This window comes from Eublepharis macularius, chromosome 12 (assembly GCF_028583425.1).
Source record: "Eublepharis macularius isolate TG4126 chromosome 12, MPM_Emac_v1.0, whole genome shotgun sequence".
NCBI lineage: Eukaryota > Metazoa > Chordata > Lepidosauria > Squamata > Eublepharidae > Eublepharis > Eublepharis macularius.
This window is the reverse complement of record NC_072801.1, coordinates 57,353,114-57,364,756: the sequence shown is the minus strand read 5'-3', so window position 1 is coordinate 57,364,756 and position 11,643 is coordinate 57,353,114. Positions and strand designations below refer to the sequence as shown.

General features: G+C 42.2%; 1 protein-coding gene across 1 annotated transcript in view; it reads left to right on the top strand.

Moving 5' to 3' along the window:
- Positions 1-241: 241 nt before the first annotated feature.
- LOC129340120 (serine protease 27-like) overlaps positions 242-11,643 on the top strand; it is a 28,052-nt gene continuing 16,650 nt past the window's right edge. The window contains exon 1 of the mRNA XM_054994709.1: positions 242-494. Coding sequence (XP_054850684.1) covers positions 356-494 — 139 coding nt within the window. The 5' untranslated portion in view covers positions 242-355. The remainder of the gene's footprint in view (positions 495-11,643) is intronic.

The following is an 11,643-nucleotide window of genomic DNA, read 5'->3' as shown; positions in this document are numbered from 1 at the left end:
TAAGTAGCATCTTCTGCCTGATATCTGCCATGCTTTGCATGGGTACCGTTTCTCCACTAGGGACTTGCACATTTCCAGGTGATGCAGGAACACAGCTGGCTGATTCTGGATGTCATAGGCTCTAGCAACTAGTTTCCCACTTGGCTACCAGACGCTACACTCATAACCTAGAACATCTGCCGAACTGGTTGGGTGACATTTCATCTGCCTTTCTCACTGCTGGGTATTAAAGCATCAGAGCCTCACAGAGAAGCAAGCCCTGCCAACCCAGAGGGCATCCCTCTTTATTGCTGTTCACTTCCTGGGAAGGATTAATTGATAGCAGAAGATTTCAGGGAGTTCCAAAAAGTGAATCATGGTACAGAAACAAGGGACAACCAAATGCGGACTAGCAAAACTACTAATGTTGATGGCTACCCTGTTGATAAGAAGAGGGACCTGTTCATATTATCATGGATATAATCCCTGTGAAGAGAAAGAAGCACCCAACAGAGGTAAGGATTTGGAGGGAGATGATCCCTCCACATTTGGAGGTATGTAAGCCTTAATCAGTCTGCTCTGGGATCAGCAGCCAGTGTGGCGTAGGAGTTGGTGTGTCTGAATACAGTCTGGGAGAGCTGGGTTGAATCCCCACCATTTCATACTCATGAGACTCTTAGGGTATTTTTTTGGCCAGTTACTCAACCTGACCTGTCTCACAGTGTTGTGAAGATAATTACTGAGAGATAGGAGGGCCAAATATGCCACACAGAGCTTCTTGGTGGTCTAAACCAAGAGTGGTGATGGGATTTCTGAATTATTTTACCCAGTTCTGGGCATAGTGGACTGTAGACCTGACAGCCAGGGATTCCTGATGTTTCTAGGGACAGGCTACTTATGGTTACTGAAGGCAGACTAATTATTTGTTTCCATGCTGTAGGCAAATGAGGGTAATTAAAAGGCAGGAAAAAGGCTATTTTTACCCTTCTAGTGAGTGAAGTAAGAGTAAAATTAGGTGTTTGCTGTTTCTAGTACAGTGGATGATGCTGATTCTAGATTAATTTGTAGAGTGTGGCATGTTTCTCTGTCACACAAAGAAGAGGCACAGGAAGAGTGGAACAACAAAAAATAAACAACAAGAGAGAGTTTCTAATCCCATCTCTAGGGTAACGATGCCTAAAGATTGCAGTGAGGGGGAAGGATGAGAGCAAGGACTTAGGTGTTTCCAGCTCTGCAAAGGGAGGTCAAATGGCTTAAAGAGCCCAACCCAGCTGATTTTTCCAGCAGGGGGATGGAATATTGGAGCTCAAAGGAGAGACATGGGGAATCAGCAGTCCTGAATTCCTTAATCAAGGAGGGATTTGGGGTTTAGAGGCTTTAATCAATCTGGAAACCAGAACTCTTGCATTATTTATTTATTTACTTCTCTCATATCTCATTTTTCTTCTCTGCTGAGACTCAAAGTTGCTTACAATATTCTCCACTTCTGCATTTTATCATCACCAGAACCCTGTGAGATAGTTTAGGCTGAGAGTGTATGACTGTCCCAAGGTCATCGACAAGTTTCCATGGCAGAGCGGGGATTTGAATATGGGTGGCCCAAATCCTAGTCTGACACCCTAACCACCACACCACACTGGTTTCTATGCCATTCTGGCTGTGCATCACTAGGCTGCATAGATACTTCCTGTCTATCACATTTAGTCCTGCTCTTCCTCCAAGGAACTCAGGGTTGTGCTTGTCGTTCCTCACAACAATCCTGTGAAGAAGGTCACAGCAAAAAAGAGTGACTTCTCATGATCACCTAGTGAGTTTCATGACCAAGGAGGAACTTAAACCCAAGCTTCTCTGGTCTTTACCTAGTACTCTAACACTGAAATCCAGTGTCTCCAATGGGCTTAGACTGGAGTCACTCTGATTAGGATTTCACTGTAACCATATCAGCTCTCTCTCTTAACTGAGAGATTTTATGGAACTGGAGAAGCTAGAATTCAGGGCTTAGCCCCAAGGTAGTTCCAGTGCTGGGGATGAGTCAGTGGGTCATCTGAAGGAAAAAGAGACAAAACGAGGTGCAGGAATAATGAAGCTGGGTCAGAACAAAGGTCCTCATTGTCCCAGACCTTAATTCCAGCAATTGAAGGTCAGACGGCTGAAAAGCAGGTAGCAAATCTCTGCCGAATTCGCAGGTGAATCAACTGGATCTCACTATCCGGCTGTATTTAGTGTTGTTTCCTTTGTTTATACGATGGCCGATTCCAGACGACTAAGCAGAAGGCGCTGCATGCTGCCATGTTCCGGATCGCGACGGGGAAAACGCGAAATATCACGCTTTCTCGCACGAGTTTGGCACGACGTCACGCCAAACTCGCGTGAGAAAACGCGATATTTCACATTTTCCCTGTCGCAATCTGGAACATGGCGGCATGCAGCGCCTTCTGCTTAGTCATCTGGAAACGGCCCTAGTCTTTCCATTAAACTGGATCAGGGCTCTCAGCAAATATTCCATGTGTATAATATATCACATTCTAAAAAAGGCCTTGCAAACCCCAAACTCTAAAATATTCTATTGTATATCAAAATACAAATAAATCCTATGTTCAAAATATCTTGCTGCAAGTAAAATCAAATATTTGTCCATAACTATGCCAGCTAGATCTGGTACGGCATTTAATTATTTATTTAAGTTTCAAATGGTCTCTGCCTAAATAGGTCTTTACCATATGATCAAAAGCTAAGAATCTCTTTAGGCCAACCAAAAATGGCAACACACAAACCTTCCACAGAACTGCTCTTATATCACCTCACCCCCTTACTTGTGTTATGTTGCATGGGGAAAGGTGTTAGGACAGAGGAATATTATTTATCTGGTCAAACATTTGATTGGCATTTTAGAAACGTAATTTTTTTCATACTTTTTTTAAAAACTCTTTAAAACTTCTTTAAAACTTCAAAACTCTTTTTAGTTGGTTGGCTTTATGATTGGTTAGACCAGGTGTCAGTCAGCATTGTGCAAACCTTGATGGGTTCATGTGCTACTCAAATCCACTTCTTCCCTAAACCAGAAGAACCAGCTCCCCCCAAGACTAATCTGGGCGAGAAGGCTGTAATTATATCTAAATGGTGGTTAGAGTGTCTGAGTTCTCCTGAGTTCAAGTCCAGGCTCAAATCCTTACTCTACCATGAAGCTAACTGTGCATTCTTGGAGTGAATCCAGCCCAGTTTGCCCATACTGGCCCAGAAAGCTTCCATCTATGAACAAAATGAAGTTCAGGCTCTTTAGTTTCCCCTCAGAAACTGACTTTTGCTGAGATTGCAGCAACACAGCACCAGGCTGGCCATGCTGTATCAGCCTAACGTAGCCCACGGGGTTGTTGTGAGGATAAAATGAAGATGTACACTGCCCTGAGCTCATGTGAGAAAAAAATGGAGCAAGAGTGGTGGTGGAGAGTGTCAACAAGTCACAGCTGACTTATGGCGACCCCCATAGGGTTTTCAAGGCAAGAGACTTCAGAGATGGTTTGCCATTGACTGCCTCTGCATAGCAACCCTGGGTGGTCTTCCATCCAAGTACTAACCGGGGCCAATCTTGCTTAGCTTCAGAGATCTGGGAAGTCCAGGTAGCCATACAGGTCAGGGCAGAACAAGATAGATAAATAGTATCCTGACTACAGATTTTTTTCCTTGCTTATATTTGGAATTGTCCCACATGTTTTTTTTTAAAATGTATCTATGCAACAGCCATGGGTTGAATCATACCAGTAAGGAGCTTTCATATAAGAGGTACTTTGACCACTAAAAAGCTCCTTGTGCTAGAGGGACAGTAGACTAGAGTAATTGGATCCAAGCCTATGGAATGTTTTCTGACATAGCTATGAACAGGACTGGGTACAGTTTTGTGGCTGCCCAGTGAGATCTGCTCCTCTTCCGCCATACCTTTGCTCAGGGGTCATTTTGTAGAAAAAGAGCTTAAGGAACTCATTAGCATAACTCATTAGCATATGCCACACCCGTTGCCATCACTGGAAGTGTGTCATTGGCATAACTGATTTGCATATGCCACACACCCTGACCTCACCTATCCTGGCTGTTTTGGACCCAATCCTGGTCATTCAGGGCCGAAATTGGGCCCAAAATGGCAAAAAGGGGCTGAAAATGGATGAAAAATGGCCCAAATTGGTCAGGATCAGGCTGCTCAAAAAAGAAGTTAAAAGCCCACAATGGTGCAAAATGTAAATCCAGACAGGGTTTTATGCTTACTTATAGGTGAGTTTAATAACTTTTAAACCAGTCCTTATTGGTATGATCTGCAAGCAGTTATTTGTTGTGCATATTTGGTTGCACTGGATGCGCCCACCGTGTCGAGTGCCCAAACATGCCCCTCCCCCCTGTTCTCCTTAGGCAGGCTAGGTTGCTTCCTTTGGTAGGTAACCTCCCACCAATTGCTTATCTTCTGCCACTACTTTATAGGGAAGCACAAAAAAATGTAGGGAAAGAAAGTGTGATTTCACTTCCAGCAGTGTAAATAGGTTACTATATTGCAGGGCTGTCTAGAATACATCCAAAACTCTATGGTTTTAGCCATCGTATTTTGAGTGAATCCTAGAGCATCCCATGTTGTGGTGATGTCACTTCCAGTTACGCAGCTGGAAATGACACTACAGCCATAATGGATGCCATTTGAGTAAAACCCACTGTACCCAGTTTCCCAACAGCCCTAGCTGTCCTGGAAGCAGCTGCTGCCACTTCAAGCACCCAGCCAGTCACAGCCACCCTGGGTGTGGCTACCATGGTAAGCCTTCTCATCTTGCTTTTCAATTGGGGGAGCAGGGCTGGAAGGAGGGCCATTTCCAGGGCATTTTTAGTCTCCAAATTTACCCTGGGAAGCTCCTTTTAGCACACTTTTATACAATGAGCTTCATCATTTAAAGTAAGAACAGCATCTAGATTGCCACTGGTGGTGTCGTACAGGGTAAATTTCAAATATCAGTGAGCAGGACGGTGATTAGAAGCTTTTGGCATAGAGACACAATGGGATGAATCCAGACTAAATTTTCTGCTAACAGAAGGAATGATGTAATTCCCAACAATCACCTCTTTCTGATGCCGACCCCAGATTTGCTGTCATGTGGTTTTTGAGGGTCCCCTGTCCAGGGGTGATAAGAGGCCTGCCATGATGGGTGGGTGGATTTGATTATGTTCCACTGATAGGTGCTTTGTAGGAGGGGAAAATCTGGTCTGGATCCAATTCTTCAGCTTTCTGAAACCACTTAGAATGGAAATTAAAGGAAGAAATCTCAAATAAAACAACATTTCTGGAGCAGAAATCCACTGTTCGTGGCTGCTCCTGTCCCAGTTGAATTGCCATTGCTGTGGGGTGGAGATATATTGGGGAAAGAAGGTGTGTGAACTTTCTGGGAATGTTATATGCCATCTGAATGATTATGGGATAAGAGAGTTCAGGGCTGCTTGATTTGCGCTGAATGGCAATCTGGGCGGTGTGACTGACAGGATTAATGGTGTATGGGAGTGCATTGTTTGGGGCGTGTGCAGTCTTGGGTGGGGAAGACATCTCTCTGTGTGAATATTTGAGGGGGCGAGATAAGAGTCCCTCCAGGCCCCACTTATGCCACCTAGACCTAACGTCAAACATCAAAGAAAGGCTAATTACATGACATGCCTAGTTTGTTAGACTCCCAAGAGGTCCAGGGCCTCAAGAAATGTGCCCTTTTAGTCTCTCCCCAGAGGTCTAGATGTGGTAGTGGTGAGAAGACTTTGGGTTTAAAAGCCCATTCAGCCACAAGGCTCCTGCGAAACTTTGGTCCAGTCACTTTCACTCAAGGTAGTCTATTTCACAAGGATATTGTGAAGATAAAATTAGGAGGAGAGAATAATATATCCCTGCCTGGGCACTTTGGACGAAGTGTGGGAGAAAAATGGGATAGTTGAGTGAGAAGTTTGTGCCACAGCACTTCTCTGCTTTCAACTGAAGGAAGCATTACTGTGGTTTCCTTGGCAACAAGCTGTAGTCCTTATTCCCATGACACTCAGGGCCAAGCTACAAGTGACGAATGACACAGGTTGAACACTTGTCAGCTTCCCTCAAGTTTTAATTGGAAATGTAGGCAGCTTGACGGAATGTTGGACAAGTGACAGTTGAAAAGTCCATTGGACAGCAGTCGGAGAGCCAAGCTGCAAGACCAGGATGCCTACATTTCCCAACAAAACTTGAGGGAAGCTGACAAGTGTCCAACCTGTGTCATTTGTCACTTGTAGTTTGGCCCTCAGTGAACATACACACCTTTTCACAAAGCTCTGGAAAAGTTTGCTAAGAAGAGGGAAGGAACCTTGCCTCATGGGAGGAGAAAATGTTTACAAAACATACTCCTCTCCCTGCTCATCCCTACTTCAGAGGTTTTTCATAGGGAGAGTTGTATGTTTGTACACTCTATACCTACATAATAAATTTAACTTTTATGATGCCTTGCAAAGAATCTTGGGAGTTGTAATTTAGTGAGGCTGTACTGAGAGATCCCTAGCCTCCTTCACAGAACACATGATAGCTGTATCCATAGGGAGGGAGGTGATTGATTAGGTAGAAATAATCATTTGACAAAAACAGAGATGTTATATTTATTAGGCTGAGGTCTAAGTTATCTGACACAGGCATGCCTGTCATGAAACTTCCAAGCAAAGTCTGAAAGGCGCACACTTTTTGATGGATAAATGGATACTGAATTAGCTAATTACTCTTTTGCAAATTACATTTTCTATTCCTTTTTCATTCATTGCCAAGTTGCTACTCTATAGTGGATGGCTCAATAACTCAGCATGGCATGTCTGACAAGCTGCTTTTGTTATCGTGTGATTTAGGCAAGTGGTTTTTAATGAATTCCAAAGCATGGGTATAACGAAGACAAAGTCTGACACTAATTGAACTAATGAATATGGAATGTCAAGCTCATTGCACTAGACAAATTGGCTGTTGCTCTCAAACTCCTCTGATACAACTGTGCTGATGTTTGGAAAGATTCCCCTTTGCTTGGAATGATCAATTGAGCCTTGCAAACCTTTACCTCCTGTACCATTTTTCTGATTTGAGCTGCCCCTTCCAAAAATGCAGTTTGTTCTGCTCCTTCCTATAGAGATGCCCTGGTTTATGTCACAGGAGCAGCATCCAAGAGGTGCATAACCTTTCTAGCTTCCTATTATCCAAGAGGTTTTGCCAGTGGCTTGTGAATCACTGGCAGTAATCCTAGCTTTGGATGTGGCCCCATGCCTCACCCTTTCCAAGGACAGTCTTTACATTGTGGCTTTGTCACTGGTTGAGAAATAGCTAATCTCTTAGAGGGATACATCTCTCTTCCTCCCACTGTCCTGTGCAGCAACAATTAAAAACACAAACACATGCAAACAGAGCTGAATATGTATTGAGAAAGCTGTTAACAGCTGATGAATGAAAAAAGTCTCTAGCTCCTTGCATTGCCTTTCCCCTTATAGCTCCACAACAGTGTCTGGACTGGAGACTTAAAAAAATGAAAGAAAGGAACTTAGAAAAATTGTTAGATTGTTATTATGTTCATAGATCCAGAGGAGTTAGCTGTGTTAGTCTGTAGTTGCAAAATAGTAAAGAGTCCAGTAGCACCTTTAAGACTAACCAACTTAAGTATAAGCTTTTGAGAACTACAGCTTTCTTCGTCAGATGCATCTGACGAAGAGAGCTGTTATTACATTGTAATACTGTAATGATATGTCAATCGCTGATCTAAAAAAGCACCCCCAGTGGCAACGGGCGGGAGCGGGGGACGGGTTATGGCTGCCTTGGTGGACTGAAAATGCAGGGAAATCTGTCATATGGAAGTCCTATCAAGAGCAGCACCAGCAGTGAGGAAACCACATGATCAAAGCTTCTTCTAAAATTTGCAGATCATTTTGGAGACACACAGCTCTCAAGCACAAAGTGTGTTTATTTTTGCTATGCTGCGTTGTTCTCACAACTGTTGGTAACACTTGGCTCACATGCTCTTTGAAGTATATATTAGAGATAAGATGGTGATGGAGAAGGGAAGGGAAAATGAGAAAAATAGTATTCATAAGAGATTGGGGGAGAGAGATTATTTTATTGTACATTGGTTGTGGGGGAAAGGATTGCCCTATGTTGGAATTTACCAACCAAAATACTGTTTATTTATACCTACCTTCCTCCCCCATGGGGGCCCAAAGCAGCTTACATCATTCTCCTCCTCTCCAGTTTATCCTCACAACAATCCTATGAGGTAGGTATGTGTGACTGGTCCAAAGGTACCCAGTAAGCTTCATGGCACAGTAGGGATTTGAACCTAGCTCTCCCAGATCCTAGTCCAACACACAAACCACTATAGCATGCTGTCTCTCTAGCCCTTTTGAGTGTTGAATGTTGAATGCAGGGCTCTAGCATTATTTTTATTTCATAGCATTAAAATAGGATGTGTCAAATTGATGGGAGGCAAGAAAGGTGGTACCATATTTACCCCAGAATAAGAAAAGCAACCCTGAATGATCCCACTACAAAAGGTTATATTTAAAACGTTTTTTATTGCTGTACATAACTGTAACTTATATATGAATTTAAGACAGTTGCCTCTTTTTCTGATGGCACATGTGGAAGAAAGTTTAGTTATTCTTTCAAGTTAATGGTATTTTACCAGTCAGGCATTTCAAAGAGATGGATGAATATTAACTGCAAATTTGGTGCCTACCAGGGTATGGCATACATTGTCAGAATATATATAAAACAGATGGAGGGTAAGCTGAGATCATGCCACAGTATATAGTCAAGCTGTCTCCATCAGATAACCTTGAAAATCCATCTGAATTCTTCAGGAGAAATTTGTGATCGGGATAATGGGTTTCTGTCAGTTCCCAGCCCTGAACTTCAGCTAGGAAAAAAATTAAAAACCTTTTCCTTGTCCCTTCAGGCACCCATTCGGAAATGTATTTGTCAGGTTTCTTCATACTTTGGGGGATCTTGTTGGAACTTGGTTTATTTATTACTTTCACTCTGTATTGAATATCCTGCCAAATGTGGTTCTTGCATGCCTTCAGGGCAGCGAACAGTACAATATAAAAACACTGATGAGAAGCATGTACGAAGAACAACCCTCATTACAGTTACATAGAAAAACAAGTCATCTACAAAATATTATAAAAATATGTCCATCATAAGTCAACTCATCAGTTTAAAAACTTACCCACACAAACTCTTCTTGCACAACAATTTTACTAGCCTTTTTAAACGAAAACAGCTTTCAGAAGTAATGTTTGGTACAGAGGCCTTGGCTGTAGGGCCGAATCCGCACTTCCCTACCTTCCGCTTTTCATGTGCATTAATCACGCTAGATTCTATCCCGCAATGTCCCAGTCTGTGTTCACATCCCTTCTCTTACTGCTGCTGCCTCATGCTATACTTTGTCCACATCCCTGGTAGAATCGCGCAATACGGGGCGGGTTTAGATCCGACGTCACCAATGACATCACGTTCATTTTTTTTTCATTTTTTCATCAGATTTCTGCTATAGCTTTTTTTGCTAAATTGCTATGACGAGGCCACACCCCTATGATGCTTGTGATTAGTTAATGTTATTCTATGCCTTCTTCTTTGAAATCCATTGGACCATTATTCTGGCGGGCTAATCTGAACTGATATTTAAGGTGGAGGTGATCCAAACTCTCCAAATGGGCAGACTAATTATTTGATGCTTGAATGTAATGTTAGAATGACGGATTTCCGCTATAACGGTAATTTCAACAGTTAAAAAAAATTAATTTTAACAGCCACTGATAGTTCCGACTGTTCATCATCCTAAAAATGACATGGAAATGGAAATGACGCCACTCCTTGATGTCTCTGCTGGGATTTTGGAGCACCCCGATTAAGACTTATGGCCGGGATTGTGTAACAATGCTGGGAAAGTCCCCTTTAAAAAAGGGGGGGAATGGCGGGTGGGCAGGCATGCTGCGGAGAGAGTGGAAAAGCTTGATAATTGCACGGCAAAGAGGGATGGTGTTCCGGAAAGGCTGCAAACACGGAAGTGGGGTGGTTTGAAGGGGGTGGTCTCCTTCTGAAACGCTTCTATTTGTCCACATCCATGGTGAGAACTGCGCAAGAGAAGCATTTGAATGCATGACAAATTCGTCTAAGGCGCAATGCGAAAGATGCAAGAGAATGGCGGGATTGAGGTAAGAGTATGTGAACAGCCCTCTGAGAAGCGAATCATGGGCGGGAAAAAAGCGGAAAACTTGAGAAGTGTGGATTTGGCCTGGGTTATCTGATATGTGAGATCTATGAGATTGACTCTCCTGATGTCTTTGTGTGTACTTTAAAGCAAAATGGTTGGATCCAGCTGGTTTTTTCAATTAGTGGGCTACCCAGTTTCCTTCCTTACCACAGCCCCCTCATCCCACATGACTTTTGTTCATGCAAGTTCCATGGTCCCCACTATAGTCTTTTTTTATTTATTTAAGAATTTTATTTAAAGAAAAGAAAATAGAGTAAGTGCATAGCATAAAAGTTATACATATTCTAAATTAAACAATAATTTGAGAGTTATACATCTTATACAACCAATAGGTATATAAACAATACATTTGTAAAAGTATTGGGAATAAAACAAGCAGTACCTTTAAATTTCTTTAAGCTAATGAAGTAATTATTACATATTTGGATTCCCTGAGCCTAGATACATGACATTTGTGCTTCACTCTTCTTCACTTCTCTCCCTCTAAGCTACTGTATCAATTAATTTAGCCTAAATAATCAAAGAAATCCTTCCATTTTTTCTAGAAGTCAATTATTGGCCTGTTTTGTAGGCAAGTAGTTAGTTTGGCCATTGGACCATATTCATAAACTTTATCTCTTCACTCTGGGAGACCAGGACAAGCATCAGTTTTCCATTTTCCTGCGAATAATACTCTTGCTGCTACCACCATATAACGGAAGAGAACTCCTTGTTCTTTTCTCAGATTTGTTGGTAAAATATTTAAGAGCATGCTTTTCGGATTTAATTCAAATCTGAGTTTTGCATCTCTTCATGTATTTTTATCCAGTATTTTCGTGATTCCTTACAAGTCCACCACATATGGTAAAATGTTGTGTCCATATTCTGACACTTCCAGCAATGCCTACTGTAACCTTTACTAATCCTTGCAATATCTTTGGGAGTAATGTACCATCTGAAAAACATTTAATACCAATTTTCTCTCAGTAACTGGAAGCCTGTAAATTTTTATGTCTTTAGTCCATAAGTTTTCCTATAAGTCCATTGGAACGGTTCCCCCAAAATTTTGCATCCATTTTATCATACAAGTTTTGACTTGTTCCATTTCTGTATGACGTTGCAGTAATATTTTGTAAATCTTCCCCAAAAGATGCGACAAGTCTCCAGATATTAGTAATTCATATTATGTTTTTTCTCTCAGCCTGTTGCCTTCTTTGAGAATTTGATCCTTTAATCTTGATACTATTTGGTGATAAGTAGAGATGGGCACGGTCCGCATAATGGACCTAATTTCGTCACGAACTTACCCAGTTCGTCCTTCGCGAACACGCGGCCCATGGGCGCGTTTTTCTCACGAAACCGCTGAACATTGGGGCTTTCTGTCCGTGTGTCCGTTGGCCCGTCATGCCAG